The sequence below is a fragment of the Dunckerocampus dactyliophorus genome, chromosome 21 (genome assembly GCF_027744805.1).
Source record: "Dunckerocampus dactyliophorus isolate RoL2022-P2 chromosome 21, RoL_Ddac_1.1, whole genome shotgun sequence".
NCBI lineage: Eukaryota > Metazoa > Chordata > Actinopteri > Syngnathiformes > Syngnathidae > Dunckerocampus > Dunckerocampus dactyliophorus.
The window spans coordinates 17,579,407-17,603,706 of record NC_072839.1 but is presented as its reverse complement, the minus strand read 5'-3'; the positions used below and the strand labels follow the sequence as shown (position 1 = coordinate 17,603,706).

General features: G+C 43.1%; 1 protein-coding gene across 1 annotated transcript in view; it reads right to left on the bottom strand.

Moving 5' to 3' along the window:
• The window catches only part of reck (reversion-inducing-cysteine-rich protein with kazal motifs), a 62,788-nt gene extending 40,628 nt beyond the window's left edge, over positions 1-22,160 (bottom strand). The window contains exons 1-7 of the mRNA XM_054765026.1: positions 21,910-22,160; positions 6,460-6,518; positions 5,504-5,578; positions 5,151-5,187; positions 4,257-4,342; positions 4,123-4,170; positions 1,532-1,565 (exon numbers count right to left, since the gene is read on the bottom strand). Of these exons, the coding sequence (XP_054621001.1) occupies positions 1,532-1,565; positions 4,123-4,170; positions 4,257-4,342; positions 5,151-5,187; positions 5,504-5,578; positions 6,460-6,518; positions 21,910-21,982 (412 nt within the window). The 5' untranslated portion in view covers positions 21,983-22,160. The remainder of the gene's footprint in view (positions 1-1,531; positions 1,566-4,122; positions 4,171-4,256; positions 4,343-5,150; positions 5,188-5,503; positions 5,579-6,459; positions 6,519-21,909) is intronic.
• Positions 22,161-24,300: the final 2,140 nt, after the last annotated feature.

The window sequence follows — 24,300 nt, the reverse complement described above, 5'->3', positions numbered from 1 at the left end:
AGACATGACAAGGGTTTCAAGCTGTACAGATTCCCTTCAGATGTCAACAGACGGACAATTTGGGAAAATAAAATCAACCGTTTGGGCTGAAAGCCGAACTCGTCTTCAAAGCTGTGTGAGGTAGGCTTTGTATATGTTAACATGTTTAATGTCACAATGTTTCGACAACTTGACAGCGCCACCTGGGACTTTGTTACTAAGTTTAAGGCATCTCTTCATGAGCTTGGCACGTTTTGGAGAGAGTGTGTTTACCTAAATATTGTGTTCTACTTCATTGTTTTGATATAAGAAAGTAGCCTAAACGTAAATATACTATAAAAAAGGAAACAATAAGGCAGTCATGGATGCTTAGAGTTAAGAATGATCCTTGTGTAAATCACCTCTGGTTGCAAATAAAGTCATCCATGATCTCCAGCAAACTTATAAAAGTGCATTCATTTTGAAATCTGTTGGCATTGAATGTATCGTCAAATTCTGCTTTTTATTCCATTTACTGTTGAAATCAAATGTTGAAGTTAATGCAACTGTTCCATATTCAACAGAATTCATATTGTTTTAATGTAGACTGAATTTGCTAATTTAATAAGCAGTTGGCAAAGCATTCATGCATGATGTCCATAACAGTTCAACAATGTTTTCATTCATGCAGTCAAGTCAGTCAAATGATACCATATTAATGATTTGGAAAATATAGATCTATAAATAGTTATAAAACAGACATTTTGCATGCGTCCCTTTGTGCAGAGACATTGCAATTTACATGCATTGTCGTACTGTGCACACAAGCCACGCGCCTGAATTGGCCCCAACATGGCGACGTAATCTCAGTTGTCATAACTCTCTATATAGAGGGACTCTACCCTCCCCTGTTCCCCCAGCCGGCCTAGCTCTGACTATGGCCTGGGGTGATCTGTCTTGGTACTAGTAGCAGTACTAATAAATCAATGTGTACCGGTTTAGACATACAAGTACCTTCACTGGGACTGGGTGACTGGAATCCAGGATGGTTTATCATTTTATTAGCTTTTATTGTGGCAAAAAAAATCGTGGGTGCCTCAAAACAGGGGGGGTGTACACCCCTCACACCCCCCTCTAAATCCGCGCCTGCCCATCAGGCGTTGCTGTATGAAGAACATACTCTGACCAATGACTCATGTAACAAAGGTTCCTTACCTTACCTTAGATTACCTTACCTTAGATTACCTTACCTTAGCTCACCTTACCTTACCTCAGCTTTGGACAGGCAACATGCGACAACATCCAACAGAGACCAACATCCAACACGCAACAACATCCAACATATAACAGCATCCAACATATAACAGCATCCAACACGCAACAACATCCAACACGTAACAACATCCAACAACATCCAACATATAACAGCATCCATCACGCAACAACATCCATCACGCAACAACATCCAACACGCAACAACATCCAACACGCAACAACATCCAACACGCAACAACATCCAACATGTGCTTTATGCATACAACTCTTGCATACGTCGTCTTGCATTTCAACTCACTTTCATTTTTGGTGATGCAACTGTATAGAGGACTCTGCAACAAGAATAAAAGTTACAATGTTACAACATCGCACAAAACAAAAACACATTTTCTCCCTCATCCAGTCTCCCTTCATCTCATGCATCCCATAAACCACACTATCTAGACCACGCTATCTAGACCACACAACCTAGACCACGCAATTTAGACCTAGACCATGCTATCTAGTGCAAATTCTGAGTTAAAAAGACACGTATATTCTTGCATCCAGCTCGTCTTAGCTGACAAATGCTCAACACACACAACACACTTCTGGCTTTCAAAATAAGAGCACTTTTTGCTGGATGTTTTCTAATTGTGTAAACAAAATACGTGTGTCTTAAACATATTTTACAATAATAACGCGGTTAGAATCACAAGCACGGGCATTACGGTTTGTTGAAGATTTAGTAGCAAGGACATCCCATTAGAAAAGCTAGCCAGGCTACATCCATTTCTCAATTACTCGGCTAAATTAGCCAATGATGTATTGCATCAATAAATGTACGGATTTTTGCATTAAATTCATGGACATTTTATTCACTAACCCGAAAAGCACACACTCTATGCTGGTAAAATAAGTGGAAAAGGTAAAGAACACAATTCTAAAAAATGTAAATGGAAAAAACGGAATTTGGGGTTTTAAGTGAGGCTGCTCAAGTTGACAATAAAGTTCTGGTGAGCAAGTATACTGCTTTTAAAACATACTAGAAATGATACATTGTTAATATACACTGTACGTGTGTGTATATATAAAATAAGAAATCAGGAAGCGGTCATACACTTTCAAACCACTGCATGTATTTCACATTGTTTTCTGGATATAAAACTAGAATTATTCTCTAGAAAATGCGTCTGTAAAAGATTCATAATGGGAAAAATGTATACGGGTTTTGTAACTTATGGAAGAAATTAAGAATAAAAACCAAGGTACCACAGTACTTCAAATATAAGTGCAAATGAGAGTCTTTAATGGAGTGCGAGCAGGTGAAGGTACTCACAATTGTACAGGCACATCAACAAAAGGCGACAGAGTGGAAAAGCTCTGTGGAAAAAAAACACGCGTGGCTGTCTTGGGCACTAGGAACATGTAAGAACCTTTTAAGTGACGGCACCGGTGAGGAGACGAGGTACAATGACAATGAACCAGCACCGCACGTACGACGGCGCTGGTCTTTTAACAGCCACTAATAATTGTCTGCAGCTGCGCGGGCACAAGGCGTGACGCGGCTGCCTCTTCCTCCCCGGAGAGAGTGCAGCCCGCCAAAATAAGGGCGCAGGACAGGAGACGCTCGCTCCTGTCCTGCAGGGCGTGACAATGCGCCTCATTCACGAAACGTTCTTACGCACAAATGTGTTCTTAAAGCCTTCTTACGAAGATTTTTGGCATTCACGAAACGTGTTCTTAACTCACAGTTCTTAGATCTAAGAACAAATTCTACGAACGCTCAGGAGGACTCTTACGCACAAGCAAAGCTTGCACTTTCAATGCGCAATCGCCCTCATGATGGATTTTGCAACCTGATCCCAAAAAATGTAGTGTAAATAAAATATCCCAACAATTATTTATCATCAAAACAACTAAAATATACTCCATCGATACATATATATTCAAATCCCAATTCATCAAAGAAAAAAAAGTAGCTGGCTGGACGTGCGCTGCACAGAGAGAGAATGTATCGGGACCATTAGATTTATTTGCTGAAAGCCACGAATATTTGATGTCCCGCTTCAGGCTTCAGGCTTCAGGCTTCAGGCTTCCCTCTCTGTTCTTGCAGGTGTGCAGGATCATCAGAATAACATCGCAATGAAACGTGGTGTGCCTATTGCGCACGTAGCACCCCCAGATAACGACATGCGCCCCCAGCCACGTCTTGAGCCAGAGCACGGGGCTGCTGTATTAATTAGGCAGCGTCTAATTAAATGTAACCACAGAAAAAATAAATTGTCACACACAAACTATGTATTTTGACTTTATTTTTCCATCATGATTGTGTCAATATTTTCTAGAGTTTCCGAAATGGTTTGGTTTCTGATTGATGGCCCACCTCCCGTTTCCTCCAGATCCCTCCGGTGCAGTCCAATCTTTTTTTTTGAGTCGATTTTAAGTCAAAACACTCCTTTTTAACCTCTGCGGTGGTGCGTTTCTCCGTGGAAACGGCATTTATGTTTCCTGCAATGGTGCTCCATGCCGACTCTTTTTGGATGGCCTGATGACCGGTGGATACACTTGATAATAAGGTGGTCTTGTGTTCGGTCACTCCTTTTAAAAGCACCTCTATTTCAGTAGAATTGAAGTTTTTCTTCTGTTTGTTGTCCAGCTGCTTCTCAGTCTTGCCCTTGCGCGTTGCCATCTCCGCCTCCAGCTGCCTGTTGTGCACGGCACATTTAGGCCTTACATGCACAGGCATCGCAGTTGGCATACATCAACCTAAGAACACCGGTGCGAACAATTATCCCTACTTAAGAACGTGTCGTGAATGTGGCGCAGTTTCCAACCCGCGCCTTCTTAAGAAGACTTTTAAGAAGATGTTCGTGAATGAGGCCCAATGTTATTAGGATTTGACTTTACCTCTGTGACTTTTTTGCATCCTTTTGTGAGGTCATTTCTGGATGATGCCTGTTGGGAGGAACATCAATCAAAAGGGAACAACTAATGGGTTACAGTACATGTGCCTCATGACTTCATTTGCAGTGACTTCTTACCTGTCTACATTCCCTGCGGCACTCAGAGGAGATGGCGAGCTCACAGCAGCCCAACCCGACCCAGCTGTCCACCTTCCTGGATACTCCTGGACGCGCACAATCAACCCAATCAACCCAGCATTCTCAAACTTTCCTTTCACTTCCATCAATACAAAAACACAAGCACACGGCTGACTTTCAAGCTAAACTTGCCAGACTTGAGACAATCTTCTGCAGCCATGACGGTGGGGGCGACTTTCATGTCATGTTTCATCCCACCGCTGCATCACTTCCCGTTTTCCAAACTACAGCAGCAACATGCAATTCATTCATTGTGTGTTAAAAACATGAATTCACCACCCCATCTTTTTTTGTTTACATAGTTTCGCCCAAAGCAGTTTCTTTTTGCATTTCCTCTGCAGATTCCTTTACTGCCGGGGCAGGGCGGGGCAAGGAGACAGACCTGCAGCAGCTTCCCCATTAGTGGTGTTCAAAAAGCACAGTGGCTGCAGCAGGAAGACGCTTTTTCTGCTATTTTTGTAGCTTCTATTAAGATTAATTCTCCACTGATTCTCCGTCTTCCTGCCATTCTCGTTGCTCCGCTCCTGTTCTTGTTGATTCTTGGTCATGTCTATCTTTTCCCATCTGCTGTGAGCCGTCTGTGGTTTGTGTATTTTTGCCTGATACTTTAGACTACTTTGTTCTACTGTTCATTCAAGACTGTATTTGCAAATATTCATGTCAAGTATGTTCTCAAGACTGTATTTTCATTTTTGAAATTCTGCTTCTGTCTCTCCGTTGCAGAATGCAAAACGTTCCTTGAATTGTTTGTTACTTTGCCTGACTATGATGTCATATCGTTTCTATCTTCAATATCAAGAGTCATCATGACAAGTTGGCAAATCCAAAGCTTACCTGGCAGTGTAGAGTTGATGCAAACCCACAACTCATTCTATGGGAATGAACAGAAGATACATCAAATCATCCATTTCATTGATTACTGTTATTCCTGCTCCAGATATAAATATTATTTCCACATCAAAAGGTGGGCCATATTACTACTGCATTGACTACATGATGGTGTCAAACATCTAACAGTGTAAAAAAAACAAATGGACTTTTGTTCTTCAGTGCAACACCAAAAAGTTTGCTGCTTATTTTGTATACTTTTAGCATGAATTACACTGATTAGAAGCCTTCTCCATCCAAAATGTACTTTTACGGCATTCTCTTTACAAAGCAGACATATAGAGCGAAATTGGACTCACCATTGATTCTGGACAGTAACCGGGCAACCTCTGCAAAAGATGCTTCAAACGAGACTCACTCTTTATGGTGGCCAGCTGCAGAAAAGAAAGTCAGTCAACATTAAAATGATTTATAAAGCAATGTCATGCTCTGCATCCCAACACTCTTATTTTGGTTACTTCCTGTTTTCTGTCCGGCATTTCCTGATCTCTGCTCTGTTTTCAGGCAGCTTGGTTTGGCAACTGGGGACGGATGGTAAGTAAGTAAGTATTTAAGTAAGTGCAAAGTATTTACTTCTGGCCTTTGGACTTTTTCCCTGGTCCTCTGGCATCTTCTTGGTGTTTTGCTAGGAGTTATTGTTTCTTACCTTCTTCATCAAAATACTGCCAACTTGCCACTTTCTGTGGCCCCATGGTGGCTTTATTTTGCAGCCGTGATGAATAAGAAAAGCAGAGGCTTGTGGTGTAACTGTGTTACTTAGTAAGGAACTACACAGCCAACTGTGGGTGACATCATAAGACAGGAGACAGAGCTGCGGGACAATGACTTCCGGTTTCCATGGTAACAGCAGGTGGCTAACAAGGACGTTTTGTGATAAAAATATGATAGAAACTCAGTTGGACTCAGGAAGTGTATTAAAAAGGCCATATTGTATGTGTACATTTTTGACATGAACCAAAAACACACACTAATGGGGGGCTGTACATTTGGGTGGTTAGCATGTTGGCTGCACAATCTGGGTTCCGGGTTCCAATCTCAGCTGGAATGTCTTTTGCATGTTCTCCCCAGGTACTCCTGCTCCCTCCTACGTTCCAAAAATATGCATGTTAGGTTAACTGGAGAGTTTGGTGTGAATGTTTGTATTTATATGTGCCCTGCCATGTCAGCTGGGATAGGCTCCAGCTCACCAGTGACCCTAATCAGCACAAGCACTGTAGAAAATGGATACAATGGTCTGCTGTGTGTGTGTTCATACCTGGTCACAAGCTTCTTTGCAGGGGGAGAATTGTGCAGCATGATGGCAGCAGGATGGATCTGCAAGCAGACGCAGCACTTAGCATCTATGTTCACAACAAACACGCTTTGCTTATTAAGACTGAAATGACATCACACCTACAAAACGAACCAAATAAGATATTCACCAATTATCCTTGTTACATTTCATTCTAATATTAATATTATATTTCACCATTACATTTACATATTATGGCACCTTTTTCATGAAACATTGTCTTTATATTGATGTACTTTTGACCAAATCATACACCGAGGCGGTCTGTGCCCGTTGCAAGATGAAATACGTGTTTGTCTTGGTAGATACACGCATGTCCACCCTGCAATACAAAGTACTTCCAAGTCATGACGGGTCCATTCTAGCCAGATTCTAAAGGGAGAGATATTGTTCTGAAAGAAACGTGCGGGACATAAAAGAGACTTTGAATGTTGCTGGCAGCCATGAAAAGACATCAAAGAAAAAGAGTGTACTTGACAGGCCAGCCTCATGAACAGCATCACGCCTCCTAATCAGCATATAGAACCTTCATGTGAGCTGGGGAAGCCTTGGTGGTGTGTCCTCAGCTGCTTGACACAAAACTTTCTGGATTCCATCAGCAGGTCCGCTCTTTGATGCTTTGAGGAGGAGCAGACTTCCACTCTATGTGAATTTGTGTCTACAGAGAACACTGCCCTTTCTAAACTGGTCTCTTTCAAAAGACAACTACTGGATCATAAAAATGTGGTCAATCTGGAACGCACTGAGTATGACTTTTGTGTTGAATGCATTGTGTACTGCAATAACTGCAGTACCGCAACATTACCATTACGGGGCAGCATGGCTCGGTTGCGGGTCCTGTGAGCATGTCGAAGTATTTTGTGCAAGATACTGAACCCCCAGTTTCTCCTGATGCTACGTCATCAGTAGTAAATGTGCTACCAGCGTCAAAGGTCATCAGTATGTAAATATGCTACCAGCGTCAAAGGTCATCAGTAGTAAATGTGCTACCAGCGTCAAAGGTCATCAGTAGGTAAATGTGCTACCAGCGTCAAAGGTCATCAGTATGTAAATGTGCTACCAGCGTCAAAGGTCATCAGTAGTAAATGTGCTACCAGCGTCAAAGGTCATCAGTAGTAAATGTGCTACCAGCGTCAAAGGTCATCAGTATGTAAATGTGCTACCAGCGTCAAAGGTCATCAGTAGTAAATGTGCTACCAGCGTCAAAGGTCATCAGTAGGTAAATGTGCTACCAGCGTCAAAGGTCATTAGTAGTAAATGTGCTACCAGCGTCAAAGGTCATCGGTATGTAAATGTGCTACCAGCGTCAAAGGTCATCGGTAGGTAAATGTGCTACCAGTGTCAAAGGTCATCGGTAGTAAATGTGCTACCAGCGTCAAAGGTCATCAGTATGTAAATGTGCTACCAGCGTCAAAGGTCATCAGTAGTAAATGTGCTACCAGCGTCAAAGGTCATCAGTATGTAAATGTGCGACCAGCGTGAAAGGTCATCAGTAGTAAATGTGCTACCAGCGTCAAAGGTCATCAGTAGGTAAATGTGCTACCAGCGTCAAAGGTCATCAGTAGTAAATGTGCTACCAGCGTCAAAGGTCATCGGTATGTAAATGTGCTACCAGCGTCAAAGGTCATCCGTAGGTAAATGTGCTACCAGCGTCAAAGGTCATCAGTAGTAAATGTGCTACCAGCGTCAAAGGTCATCAGTATGTAAATGTGCTACCAGCGTCAAAGGTCATCAGTAGTAAATGTGCTACCAGCGTCAAAGGTCATCGGTAAGTAAATGTGCTACCAGCGTCAAAGGTCATCCGTAGGTAAATGTGCTACCAGCGTCAAAGGTCATCCGTAGGTAAATGTGGTACCAGCGTCAAAGGTCATCCGTAGGTAAATGTGGTACCAGCGTCAAAGGTCATCCGTAAGTAAATGTGCTACCAGCGTCAAAGGTCATCGGTAGTAAATGTGCTACCAGCGTCAAAGGTCATCGGTAGTAAATGTGCTACCAGCGTCAAAGGTCATCCGTAGGTAAATGTGTGCTACCAGCGTCAAAGGTCATCCGTAGGTAAATGTGCTACCAGCGTCAAAGGTCATCCGTAGGTAAATGTGCTACCAGCGTCAAAGGTCATCCGTAAGTAAATGTGCTACCAGCGTCAAAGGTCATCCGTAGGTAAATGTGCTACCAGCGTCAAAGGTCATCAGTAGTAAATGTGCTACCAGCGTCAAAGGTCATCAGTAGGTAAATGTGCTACCAGCGTCAAAGGTCATTGGTAGTTAATGTGCTACCAGCGTCAAAGGTCATCGGTAGGTAAATGTGCTACCAGCGTCAAAGGTCATCGGTAGGTAAATGTGCTACCAGCGTCAAAGGTCATCTGTAGTAAATGTGCTACCAGCGTCAAAGGTCATCGGTAGTAAATGTGCTACCCGCGTCAAAGGTCATCGGTAGTAAATGTGCTACCAGCGTCAAAGGTCATTCGTAGGTAAATGTGCTACCAGCGTCAAAGGTCATCCGTAGGTAAATGTGCTACCAGCGTCAAAGGTCATCCGTAAGTAAATGTGCTACCAGCGTCAAAGGTCATCCGTAAGTAAATGTGCTACCAGCGTCAAAGGTCATCGGTAGTAAATGTGCTACCAGCGTCAAAGGTCATCGGTAGTAAGTGTGCTACCAGCGTCAAAGGTCATCGGTAGGTAAATGTGCCACCAGCGTCAAAGGTCATCGGTAGGTAAATGTGCTACCAGCGTCAAAGGTCATCGGTAGTAAATGTGCTACCAGCGTCAAAGGTCATCGGTAGTAAATGTGCTACCAGCGTCAAAGGTCATCGGTAGGTAAATGTGCTACCAGCGTCAAAGGTCATCGGTAGTAAATGTGCTACCAGCGTCAAAGGTCATCGGTAGTAAATGTGCTACCAGCGTCAAAGGTCATCCGTAGGTAAATGTGCTACCAGCGTCAAAGGTCATCAGTAGGTAAATGTGCTACCAGCGTCAAAGGTCATCAGTATGTAAATGTGCTACCAGCGTCAAAGGTCATCAGTAGGTAAATGTGCTACCAGCGTCAAAGGTCATCGGTAGTAAATGTGCTACCAGCGTCAAAGGTCATCCGTAGGTAAATGTGCTACCAGCGTCAAAGGTCATCAGTAGGTAAATGTGCTACCAGCGTCAAAGGTCATCCGTAGGTAAATGTGCTACCAGCGTCAAAGGTCATCAGTATGTAAATGTGCTACCAGCGTCAAAGGTCATCAGTAGGTAAATGTGCTACCAGCGTCAAAGGTCATCAGTAGTAAATGTGCTACCAGTGTCAAAGCCTTGGAGGTGGTAGAGCGCTGTACAATTGAAAGACTGTGAAAACGGCATGCAGTCGCATCCTAACTCTCGCACGTTTATTCAAAAATGAATTCATTAGCTAATGGCTGGTACAATAATAACCATCATTATCATCATCATGATAATCATAATTATACGGAACACTGAATAAGAAAAGCAGAGACTTGTTGGGGACAATGACTTCCAGGTGGGAGTCGAGAGCATGCTAACATACTAAAGCCATGTTAGCGTAGTACTGTAGTTTGCTTTACAGGATAGCGAAGTACTGTGTAGACTAAGTTTGACCAGATTTGTTGTTGGGTGTGTGATCCAAGATGGCTGAACAAACATCTTTTTTAACACCACAAGATTCAATGTAGCAAAAGTAAAATACAAGTTTGTTCTGTGCAATACTGTAGCGTAACTGAGGCAGGCAATATTTTTGCAAAGTAAGGTTTCACTGAATGTGGCCTTTAAGTCTTCAATAAGTCACATAGTATCACAGCATTCAACGGCACAATTCAACACAAACACGGCACTAATGAACGTGTCTATCTTGGCTTGATGGTTAGGTTAACATTTGAAACGCTCTATAGGTGTGAATGTCTGTATAGACGTGCCCTACGATTGGCTGGGTGTACCACACCTCTCACCCAAAGACAGCTGGGATAGGCTCCAGCTTACCCGTGACGCTAAAGAGAACAAGTGCTATAGCATAGAAACATCTATTGAGCAGAAACACTACGTGGTAGATAACGTGATACGTGAAGTTTGATGCTGACAGTGGAAAGACTCAAGAGTGTTCAAGTTTCCACAGTTGGTCTACTACAAAGAAAAAAAGGCCATCTTTCATTTGGTTTTCTAACTCAAGTTGCCTATGGAATGAGTGCTTGTTCAAAGAATAGAAGGTGACACAAATATTTGAGGGAAGGGAATGCATGACGGGTCAGTCACGTACAATTAGGAGGCCAGCGGCTGGCTGCTAATGAGCACCGGGCTCATTGCAAGCGACAGTGTTCCATTCATAGCACACTCGAGGCTGAGCTCACCCTGCTATGCTGCCTGGCACTCAGACTACAAAGCATGAACACATTAACATTTCATAATGATACACATGAATAAAGTCCAAATATGAGATATGTTGATTTTAGTATGGCTTTTTCTGTGGATAACGACACAGGAGGCTGAGTGATGATGATGATGACAACTTGCTATCTTCCACCCTGTGGGATTATTCCCATTCTTTGGATTGTCAATCTGCAATGAGTGTAAATTACGTAACTAAAGAGTCTTCCTTTCATACTTCTACTCCGACATCACAGCTCAGCTGGGCCTCACGCAGCGAATACCTGCTTATCATTGCACTGATTGTATCATGACATCAGTGTCATACTTTACGCTTGACTTTCTTCTTCTACGGATGTCTGTGTAACTTCGCTAGTTACCAGCATTCATGATTTCATTGGATTACCAACCTGTTTTACTTAACTGTGATACTAGTTGACGATTGCCCCGGGTTTTTTTCATGACTACAGTCAAACCTGTCTTAGCGGCCACCTGCCTATAGCGGCCCCTGAAAAATCCCCCGCAGAAAATTTGCGTATTATAGACCCTGTGTATAGCGGTCACCTGTCTAATGCGGCCAGCGGCCACCCATTTTGTATCCCTTGGTCAATATCTGACTGCATATAGTGGCCAAAATGCCGACTCAAGCAGAAGCTTCATGCACGAAAAAGTTTCGTTTTTCAATCAATGAAGCCGTCGTGTGTAGACTTTAATTACTGAGTCCTAGCTCAGTTACAATCATTCACAAGATCCACACAAACTGTCAGTTGTTCCACATAAAAAAAGCCGTCTTCTTTGGAGCTTGTTGCAGACAGTGACACCGTTTATTTCCTGGTGTGAGACAATGTGCACTGGTCAATACTGTAATGCCGCTTGTTGTGGGGAAGGAGAGACTCACGTCGCCGATGCACTTTAATCGCTTTATTAACAGCGGTTTATTAACCTAAGTGCTAGGCTCAGAGACTGCTTCCAGACAACAGACTGGGAAGCGCTCTGTAGTCCCCATGGCAGTGACATTGACAGCATGACTCACTGCATCACAGACTATATCAACTTCTGTGTGGAGAACACTGTGCCCTCCAAGTTGGTGCGGTGTTTTCCCAACAACAAACCCTGGGTGACCTCTGAGATTAAGGCCCTGCTAAACAAGAAGAAGAGGGTCTTCAACTCGGGGGACAAGGAGGAGCTGCGCAGAGTCCAGAGGGAACTCTGGCATAAGATCAGGAAGGGGAAGGACTGCCACAGGAGGAAACTGGAGAAGAGGCTGGAGGAGAATAATGCCAGCGAAGTCTGGAGAGGCCTGCAGACCATCACAGGCCATGGTAAAGGAGTGGGGAGAGACCAAGCCAGTGGGGACAAGATCTGGGCAGATGAACTCAATCCGTTTTTCAACAGATTTGAGTCTGCCCCCACTCCCTCTCCTACCAACTCACCACTCTTCACCCCCACATCCCCATCCCAGCCATCCTCTACTCCCCTCTCCATAACTGATGATCAGGTGAGAAGTCAGCTGAAGAAGATCAAGGCAAGGAAGGCCCCGGGACCGGACGGCATCAGCCCTAGAATCCTCAAGGACTGTGCTGACCAGCTCTGTGGAGTTGTCTCAGTTCAATCTCAGCCTGAGCCTGGAGAAAGTCCCGGCCCTGTGGAAGACCTCCTGCGTTGTCCCGATACCAAAGACACCGCGTCCCAAGGAGCCTAACCACTTCAGGCCTGTTGCCTTGACCTCTCACCTGATAAAGACCATGGAGAGGATTATCCTGCAGCACCTGCGACCCCTGGTGGGCACTCAGCTGGACCCCCTGCAGTTTGCTTACCGGCCTCGGATCGGAGTGGACGACGCAGTGATCTTCCTGCTGCACAGATCACTGCTACACCTGGAGGACAGCGGGAGCGCTGTGAGGGTCATGTTTTTTGACTTCTCCAGTGCCTTTAACACCATCCAGCCGTCACTACTCAGAGTGAAGATGGAGAGTGTGGGAGTAGACCAACAACTGACTGCATGGGTTGTAGACTACCTCACCAATAGACCACAGTATGTGAGGCTCCGTCACTGTGTATCTGACATGATACTCTGCAGCACAGGTGCCCCTCAGGGTACGGTGCTCTCCCCTTTCCTCTTCACCCTCTACACCTCGGACTTCACACACAACTCCACACAGTGTCACATCCAGAAGTTCTCCGATGACACAGCCATTGTGGGTTGTGTTTCAGAGGGGAACGATCTGGAATACAGGACGGTCATCAGGGACTTTGTCAGCTGGAGTGAGCTTAACCAGCTGCAACTCAACACCAGCAAGACAAAGGAGATGATCATTAACTTCCAGAGGAAAACATCCCATTTCACACCGGTGAACATCCAGGGAGCGAACATAGAGTTGGTAGACAGCTACAAATTCCTGGGTGTTCACCTGAACAACAAACTGGACTGGTCCGTCAACACCCACGCCCTCTACAAGAAGGGCCAGAGTCGCCTCCACCTGCTGAGGAGACTGAGGTCCTTTGGTGTGTGCAGGACTCTCTTATGGACCTTTTATGACTCTGTGGTGGCCTCAGCCATCTTCTATGCTGTGGACTGCTGGAGAGGGGGCAGCACGGACAGGGACAGGAGCAGGATCAATAGGCTGATCAGGAGAGCGAGCTCTGTGCTGGACGGTCCTCTGGACTCCGTGGAGGAAGTGGGGGAGAGAAGGATGTTGGCTAAGCTGACATCCATCATGGACAACACCTCTCACCCGCTACATGACACTTGTTTCCCTGGGCAGCTCCTTCAGCAGAAGCCTGTTACACCCACGGTGTAAGAAGGAGAGGTTCCGCAGGTCCTTCATACCGACCGCTGTCAGGCTCTATAACACCTGCACCACCTGAACCATGTTGTAGTCAATATGCATGTCTTTAAACTGTACTCTTTACTTGCGTATCTTGCTTGCTGCTGTAACAAGTAAATTTCCATGCTGTGGGATAAATAAAGTACAAATAAAAATACAAATACAAATACAACCTAGTAGTTCTTTATAAATGTTCTTTAACTTTTATCCGCAGTCCCACAGTGCCCTCTACTGGTCAACATGTAACAGTATAATTATATGTATCTGCAAACACAACAAGCTTTTAATCACAGACATGTTAATATGTGCACGCACAAATTCAAAATGGCCGTCAACCTGTCTATAACGGCCACCTGTCTATAGCGGCCACTTTTGCCGTTTCCCTTTAGTGGCCGCTATAGACAGGCTTGACTGTATTTTGTTTCCAGTAAATATTGTTGTAGAACTTGTACTGCATATTGCAGTATTTGTCTTATTTGGAGTTTATGAGTGAAATGCACGCAGTGGCAGCACAGTAAAAGAAGCATTATTCGTTCATTCCTTGTACCACATAACGTCACAAATAGCATCCTGGACCAAGTCTACAGCAACATCAAAGGTGCTTTGAAGGCTGTTCCAAGACCCCACTTTGGAAAGGCCGACCACATCTCCATATTCCTTTATCCAACATACAGACAACTTCTCAAACAAGCTCCCCCTGTAAGTACAGCAGTTAAAGTGTGGAATGAAGAAACTGATCAAGTACTTCAGGACTGCTTTGGCTGCACAAACTGGGATGTGTTTAAAACTGCAGCGGGGAGGGAAGATTGTACTGTTGATTTGGATGAATACGCTTCTGCTGTTACTGGCTACATTAGCACATGCATAGAGACTGTTACCACCACCAAGTATTACAGAAAATACCCTAACCAAAAACTGTGGATGACCTGTGATGTAAGGGCTAAGCTACGTGCTCATTTGACTGCATTTGTCATGGGCACCGCTGAGGACTACAAAAAGGCCAGATATGACCTGAGGAGGTCCATACGAGAGGCCAAAAGACAGTACAGACAGAAGCTGGAGGGCTACTATTCCACCTCAGACCCTCGGCGCATGTCGGCGGGGCTCCAGCACATCACAGACTATCGACAGCAGAGTAGCGTAGCCACGTCCAGCCAAACCACACTTCCAGATGAGCTGAATGAGTTCTATGCCCGCTTTGACACCCAAACTCCTGATGAGCAGAGAGGATGGCTGAACCTGGGGAGCACACAGGACTCACCTCTCATGGTGACATCAGCTGATGTGCGCAGGGTTCTGAACAAAACAAACCACGAAAAGCAGTAGGCCCAGACAACATCTCAGGACGTGCACTTCGGGTTTGCTCATCTGAGCTAGCTGATGTGCTTGCTGACATATTTAACCTGTCGCTTGCACAAGCATCGGTACCGACCTGCTTTAAGTCCACCACCATAGTGCTCGTACCCAAGAAGAGCAACGTGACCTGCTTGAATGACTATCGCCCTATAGCACTCACTCCTATTGTTATGAAGTGCTTTGAAAGAATAGTCATGACCCACATCAAAAAGAGCATCCCGGCCACTGTGGACCCTCCACAGTTTGCATATCGCCAGAACCGGTCCACGGATGATGCAGTCAACACTGCCATCCACACAGCCCTTTCTCACCTACAGGGCCAGGACACATATGTCAGAATGCTATTTATAGACTATAGCTCTGCTTTTAATACAGTCAGCCCCCACAAACTCACAAATAAACTCCTCACACTTGGCCTGTCACCCTCCCTCTGTAACTGGGTGTTTAACTTTCTCACAGGCAGGCCCCAGTCAGTCAGAGTCCACAATCACACATCCAGCTCAAGAACTGTGAGCACTGGGACCCCACAGGGGTGTGTGCTGAGTCCGCTCCTCTACACGCTCTTCACCTACGATTGCGTGGCCTCCCAGAACAACACCAGCATCATTAAATTTGCGGATGACACTACAGTCATCGACCTGATCACTGGTGGTGTTGAAACATCATACAGAAGAGAGGTGGCGGACCTCATAGCTTGGTGTCGTGATAACAATCTCCTTCTCAATACAGATAAGACTAAAGAGATTATCATCGACCCAAGAACAAGGGAAAAGGAGCCGCATAGACCCCTGCTTATTGATGAGACTGAGGTGGAGAGGGTGAAAACCTTCAAGTTCCTTGGCACACACATCAGCGAGGACCTCACCTGGTCTCACAACACCCAACAAATTCTGAAGAAGTCCCAAAGGAGACTGTACTTCCTGAGAAGACTGAGGAAATTTGGCATGTCCACCACAATCCTGAGTTGCTTCTACAGATGCACTATCGAAAGTGTCCTTACCGCCTCCATCACTGTTTGGTACGGTAACTGTACAACACGTGATAGGAAGGCACTCCAGCGGGTGATCAAGTTAACATTGTTGGGGCAGCCCTCCCCTCACTGCAAGACATTTATAAATCTAGAGTCCTACACAGAACACACAACCTCATCAAGGACAGCACACATCTACAACACTCATTATTCACACTCCTACCGTCAGGCAGACGCTACAGGAGTTTGAAGTCCAGGACCACAAGGCTGGCAAACAGCTTTTACCCACAGGCCATCAGGCTTTTCAACAAAGCACTCACACACGTCGCATGCAACACACGCACACACACTCATAGCACTTTATTTATTTATTTGTATTATTTATCTGTATTAATGTCTCTTCTGTTGTTGTTGCTTAATTTATTGGTATTTATGTTTATGATGGTATTTGTTTCTTATGTTGGTATTTATGTTTCTTATGTTCTTATTCATTTTCTTGTGTTTTGTTTCTTTTCTTGGGAGAACGAACAGAATAAGAATTTCATTGCATAGTATAACTGCTGTTTTACTGTGCATATGACAATAAAACTCTTGAATCTTGAATGACATTAGGTTGAGCGAAGAGCTGCTGCTTACATCCGTATCACTTGGTATCAGTATCGGTAACAAAGTGCTGGGCAATGTTGGTATATCAGATATCAGTAAAAGCCAATATGGAGCATCTCTACTTGAAATACTTCAATATTGTGGAGTATATCCATCAGCACTCATACGGTATCTTTACCGCAGCATGTGCAGACGTTTTTATACCTACAATATGTAGAACCATAATATGTAGAACAGTAATATGTAAACAAATAATATGTAAACAACTAATATAGAACAATAATATGTAGAACAATATGTATACAACTAATATAGAACAATAATATGTAGACAATAATATGTATAAAATTAATATAGAACAATAACATGTAGAACAATAATATGTATACAACTAATATAGAACAATAATATGTATACAACTAATATAGAGCAATAATATGTAGAACAATAATATGTATACAACTAATGTAGAGCAATAATATGTTGAACAATAATATATCTACAAAAATAGAAACAAATGTAACATTTTGTCTTTATGCTGAAAAAACCTGAAGGTTTGTTTTGATGTCATGCTGGTATGAGCAACAATAGTGGGAATATTGTGATGAACATGTAAACGGAATATTCTTATTGCTTGTGGACGTCTTGTCTTCACATCGTGTTCATGGAAACGTGCACAGTGACATTTGCCAAGTGTGTTGTGCTGACCTTGAATTCAAGATTCAAGATTCAAGATTCAAGAGAGTTTTATTGTCATGTGCATAGTACAACAGCAGTTATACCATGCAATGAAAATCTTATTCTGTTCATTCTCCCAAGAAAAGAAAGAAAACAAATGAAAGAATAAGAACATAAGAAACATAAACACATAAACATATATACCAATAAATTAAGCAACAACAACAGAAGAGACATTAATACAAGTAAATATTGCACGAGAGATGGATCTTCTGCATGCTTTAAGTAGTCCAAAGGCTACTTGCAGTGATCCTAGCATCACAGGGTCATTTCTCAGCACGAGAGTCTGCCTCAGACATCAAAGAAATCAGCACAACATGGCCAACTTAACACCGCCACAGAAATCAACACACATGCCAACTACGACTACCAGCAAGGCATGCAGGGAAGTTGGAAGTACTCCCAGAGATGCTCCGTGATGCTGGTAGTGAAATGTATCATTTCATAAACTGGTCCCTTAAGAGATCTTAACCCTAACTAAACCCTAATGGGAGAACTAAACCCTAACTAAACCTTAATGGGAGAACTAAACCCTAACTAAACCCTAATGGGAGAAGTACTTTGCAACCCCTAACTGGATAACTAAATAAAGCACAGCTCATGAACAATGACTTCCACTGCTAAATGGTTTTCCACAATGCAAGTACACCTGGCATCAGAAGCACCAATAAAAGCATGATGTTCTTCGCAGGTTTCCAGGATGAAACGGTCCATCAAGACTGATTTGACCATCGCTACACATCAATCATGGAATAATTACAAGCGTTTCTCCTGCCACTACTTGGAGATACAATCGTCCCTCACCACAACGTGGTCCCCACTACATCACTCCCCCACCCTATCCTTTTTTTTCAAAAATGTATGAATGAGTCAATGATGGCTGTTTGGTGGTTGACTATGGGCTATTATTAGTCATAAAATATTGAAAAACAACTTCCATGCAGTATGTATTCTGGCCACTAGGCATCTGGAGTGTTACATGACATCAGATGACCTTCACAATGCCACGGTATGTCTGACACCACATAGTTCTCCTCCCATTCTGTGTGGAAGTGGTAAGGTTTTGGCTTCTTACTTTATCCTTCTTCCCTCTCCATTTGAAACACTTTCTTATGTTTAGAAGAAGCAAATTGGAGAGGCTAACTAGTTAGCTCGGTAGCTTGCTATGCTAGTGGCAGCCATCTCTTGTGTCCCTGCAGTGATCCTGTAGCCTGTGCATTACTAATCACTTATCACCGTCGGTTCTGGAACCAATGAACCGCCATAAACGAGGGACGCCTGCGCACAGAGTAGAAGATCATCTGTGCAGTTTGAGACAGTGTGTCACACCAAACATTTGTCAGCTTCTGAGGTGGTATCAGAATAGTGTTAGTAGTAGTAGTAGTAGTAGTAGTAGTAGTAGTAGTAGTTTTACACAAGTAACCCTCACTTTGTTTTCAATTATATTTTACAATATCTCTTCTAAAACAAAAATGCCAATGACAGATGACTCTCTGTGGTTCTGTTTTGATCTGGTTCTAGATCTAGATCTAGATCTGGAACTGGACCTTCATCTTAGTTCTGTTCAGATCCTCCATGAGTCACAACTCAGCCAAGCAAGTGTCAACCGTTAAAGATCAATGGAAGAGAAAAGTCCATGCTTGGATGAGAGCAGCAACGATGAAAAAAATAACCCGATAACGTCGCCCGGGAGATAAACACCCAAACAGCTTGTTCTTCCTTTCTACTTGCACGTTGACTCAACATCCAAATCATTCCTACATGAAAACATTCAACAAGCTGTCCATTTTACGCCTTCCAAAACCTCCCACATTTTCCATAAGACAAAGAATTTCTTTAAAATTCCACATTTCTTAAGTTCCACTCTCAGTCAGGACATTTCCCACATTCCACAAACCCCCCCCCCCCAAAAGTTCCCATTGAAATGAACGGCATTCCTGCATCAACACATTCAGGATACCAACGTGACAGGTTCCTAAAATAGCCACTTTCCCTGCAATTTCCCATTTTCCGTCTCCAGTTCAGCTTCGCCTCATCAGAATTCCCGCACAATTTGTACATGGATGTTTTTTTCAGTTGGATACGATACGAATGAACTAACAAAGCTAAGATGTTGACTTCAGCTGCCGTAGCGTACATTGGATTGTTTTTAGCATCTTTCATGCATCAAAGTGGCCCCCATCCCCATTTGGATCAGGGGGAGGGAGTGCATCTGGCTCTCAGACGTTTCTTAACATGATAATATTGATTTCTTTTCATTTGTCTTTCTGCTGACATTTGAAGTAAGTGAAACACTGCAGAGATCACAGATAAAAACATTCATCCATTTTCTAGCACAATGCGGGTGGCCGGGCCCGGCTGCCCTTTTTTTATTTTTCCGGTGAGACACCAAAACTTGATTATTATTGGATAATGCGGTAGCCTGGCCGGGTCACTGAGAGGTCAAGAAGTAAACTTCCCTCCTTGAATCAAATAGTCAGCTGGCTAACTCTGCACAGCAAAGCCTTGTGATGAAGAAAGGTGAGGACACTACAAAGCCATCAGCAACACACGTCACATCAATGCTAAGAAGTATTTCATTTGTTATTGGTTAGCTTCAGAACGTTATTAAAAAGAATAAAATAGTACATCCTGAAATTGTCGGTCTTGCTTAAAAATGCAATTGTATTCAGTGTTGAAAAATACAACATGGCTCTCACAGAAGCCACATATTTGAATCAAATATGTGGCTTTCATGGCTGTCTTAGCCAAAAAGGTTCCCGACTCCTGAGTTGAATGTATGCTAGCTATCGCTGGAAGACGTTTGTACACCCCAGCTGTAAGCATATGCTCCATTGTGGAGCCGGAAGGCTTCTTTTTCTCTAGTCCTTGGCTACGTGTTGCTGTGAATAGGTTGAGCTTTGACGCCGGTCAGGATAAACAATCGACGAGCGCAAAACTCCATTTGAACGTTGGCAAGACTATCATTTGCGAGTCTGGAGCTCACGCTTGATCACAGCGGAAAGAAGAACTCTCCTCCCCCACTCCTTCTCTCCTCAGCCTTCTGCTTTGAGGAGTCAAATTGTTTCCAGATGCTTCCCCTCACAGCACCACCACCACCACATGGAAGACGTGACGGGGAGCAAGTTTCACCAGGAAGCTATCGTTGCATTTGCTGATGACTGAAGACGCTAAAACGTACACTGCGCCGTCATCAAATTAAAAAAACAAACAACTCGAAGCTATTTCTTTTATTTCTACAATAGGTTGTGGGCCAATTAAAAAACAAGCTGTGGTTCCACAAATGTCCCCTGAGCCACCCTTTAGACACCCGTGCTGTGGCGCCTTATGACAAAGACAATCTATGAGCTACGAGTGTTCCGTCCACGTTTCAGGCAGACGAGGACTTTGCAAAGTGAGCAAATCCACATCCTGAACCCATGTGGACTCCAGCAGGCTCATGCAGACCACATTTGAACACCAAGAAGAAAAACAGCAAAAGGACTTGAAGGAGACGCCTTCCCAAACGGCTTAAACGTGAAAACAAGTCTTTCTATTCAACACCTGCTTAGCACACAAACCTTCACATTTATTCAACACATTCTCTCATTTTCATGGATGTTTGTGCCCTGTGAGCATATTTTGAGGTCTCATGTAGGTCAAGCTATGCTAAGCAGTAAGAAAAACAGCCCCCCCCAGCTCCATTCTTCTTTCCTTATTTCCTTCTGCTCATTCCCACATGGAATAACATGAAACATATCATCACACCAGCAATAACGCATTTCTCCTCATGTGCTTTGTATTGGGTTTGTTATTGAACTTTCACCTTGACAATAAATCAATTCAACAACAAACAAAGACTTTGGTCACCCCTGCCTGAATACATCAGAATAATTGCTCATTTCATCCAGTTAGATGTTGATTGTTTTCTTGTGTTGAAGCTAAACCAATCAAATAAAGAATACAACATCTGAAAAGGTGTCATTCTCGTTGAAGCCAGTTACGTCATTTACTAATCACAAATATGAAATACGTCCTTCAAGAAGCATTTCATTCCGTTTTTCAGGACACTCTTTGTCAAGTAAGCTAACGAGGATTCGTATGTTGCAATAAACACTATTTGGGCGAAAATAAAAGCTTATTTTACACTCTTCTGCTGTCTTTCAATGCGCGACATGAAATGACTTTATTAACATCATTCCATTATTCCCACTTTCTGGAAGTTCGTAAACGCAACTTCCTTTTTTCACAGCAAAGTCGCAAAAGACGATTAAGTTTGCTGTTTAGTGACGACACTAACACTTCTTTTTGACTATTTGCTTGCAGCATTAAGACTTTGTATGACTTGACAGTCACGTTTGGTGGAGAAAAGTCCACACAGGATGCCAGATGGCACTAAATCAACAAGTAACTTTGAAACATAAAAATAACTTTTTCTCCACCCACTCAAGCTTTTAGCAGGAGAAGACAAGTCCCAAATGACTGAGTAGTAGTGAAAATAATCCCATGAAATGCATGAAGACGTGATGTGACTGTAAGAGCAATAGTGTATAAATATTCATCATGATATAAATATAATGCTTACCCTGAGCACGCAGCGGCGGGAAGAGAAAGTTTACCGCGAAGAGAAAAGCGAAGATCTGTAAACACACAAACATCTTCTCGAAGTTCTAAAGTGCATCGTGGACGACAAGGCATGAAGACATGAAGACTGAAGACATAAAAGACATGAAAAATAAAGACATGGCCCGTCAACGTCTCTCTGTTCGTGTCTTCCTGTGCACATGCGCACAAGAAGCCGGACGGTCCACTCCGACAGAACCTGACAAAGATTGTTTACGCACAAGACAAGTCCAAACGTTTTACACGGAAAAGTCAAAGGACATTGACCCATTTTGTTACGTCACAGCATTATTCCAAATTGGAATCCATACATCCATCATTCTACACACAACACGGAAAACGTTTATTCTGAAATGTTTACAAATGTATTCAAAATGAAAAGCTAATAAATCATATGTGCATAAATCAATAAATTCACAGCCTGACTTTTTGTATGGAACATTTTCCCCAAAACTTTCAAATGTTCCAAACGTTCTGATCCAATCTTATGCCTACGTTGCTCTGCATTTACCATACATTTCATCCCGAGTACAGCTGCCAAATGACCTGCCATGGGGACAAAGAAAGTAATTTGACGAAGAAGTTGAGAAACACCATTGGAGTCAAGAAAGAAGTACAAAGATGGCGTCTCTGCTCCTCATCGCTTTCAGTAAAAGCAATACAAGTCAAAGTTATGTTTCATGGTCATTCATTCCTCATTTATGATTATTGCACACTGCTTTCTGCATGTACAACTAGAATTATTCTCTAGAAAATGTATTTCTCTTCATAGTTTTGGGTGACATCACTTTATATGGAAAAAAATATTTCGTTTTTTGTATGATTTGGTGTTGGAGAATTGGCTGTACTACAGCATCAAGTCATTTTGAAATGATGCCACAAGCTTGGCACACTCGTCTGTGTGTCCTTCCCCACATTTGTACCTGCAGAATATTCCACAGACGTCATGCCTGCTTTGTGCGCTGACGTGCACCGTCACTTGTGGCACCTTCTACAGATGGCCGTGTCCTTTCCAAATCACACCCAAGCAACTCAATGCGGCACATTTGGAGTCTAGTGGAGCTGTAGAAACATCTCAAGGATGATCAGTGGAAAGAGGAGACACCCATTTTCAGCATGATGGCAAAGGCTGTGAATACTTATGCACATGGAATTGAGTTGCAAAAAGCACAAATAAAAACATTTGATGTTGTCATTACAGGGTGTTGTGTGTAGAATTGTGAGGGAAAACACGAATGATTTCTATTTTGGAATAAGTCGCAATGGGTGAAAAGTGAAGTACTGTGAAAACTTTTAGGGATTGATGGACGTCATCCTTCCGGTTTTCTGTACGTGCTACATTGAGTATGCTAGAAAAGGCTCATGAATAGCATACAATGATATTTTGTAACAAGGGAGGGATGGGGGTGTCCAAGTGTGTCTCTCATTGTCCCCCTTAATAGCCATGTCCACAGAACCAAAGGGCTTTTTGTAACTTGCAGCATTTAACCGCCGGGACATCCTTGTCCAGTGAGTCACCCCTTTTTGTTCAGGGTCAAAGGTTGCCATGAGGAGGATGTTGGGGGCAGGAGGAGCTTTGTAGCACATCATTCAATTTAATTCCATTGAAAACATCAACACATGCAATACATTTTCAATTAATTTCAGCATTTACACAAAGAAACAGAAGCACTTTCAATACTTTTCTTATTTATTGAATGAAGGAATTATACATAGATTGTTTGTGCATTACAGGATGTCTGTGTCTGTGTGAGATACTGGAATATAACACCTCCCTGATGCAGACAAGACCTGGGAAAGTTGAACACCACAACTTATTTGAAATTTTTACAAAAATATGTAAACAGTCATTCGTCACTTCCTGCTTTGAATTTTGCAGCTTCACTATCACGTTTCCAAAAATATAAATAAATAATTGTGCCTGTTATTAGAATAATAAGTATTTGATGTAGTTTAAAATGAAGCAGTTCCAAGTGGCTGAATATGAACTGCAATCGAGGAGGGATTCAGCACATGCAACAAACAATTGTGAAGAAAAACTAGAAAGTGATCAGCAGACAATACTTGTTAGTGCTTTCCCAGACGTAAACTATAGTATCAAGTACTGATATCAAATACTAGCTGTGACAAAAGGTCAGGTCATCAAGGAAAACTCTTTTTGGAACGAACGTTTGCTTTCGGACGAGTGCTTGTTGGTGTGGCTGTGCAAGTAAGTGTACGTTAGGAAAACCTGCTTTTAGCTCAGCGCTTAGTTAGCGCGCTCCACTGTCATGCTGAAGGTCCTGCTAGATTGGAGCCCAGCATGGGGCGGGCTGGACCAGGCGTGTTACGCAGGAGAAGATGACAAAAATAT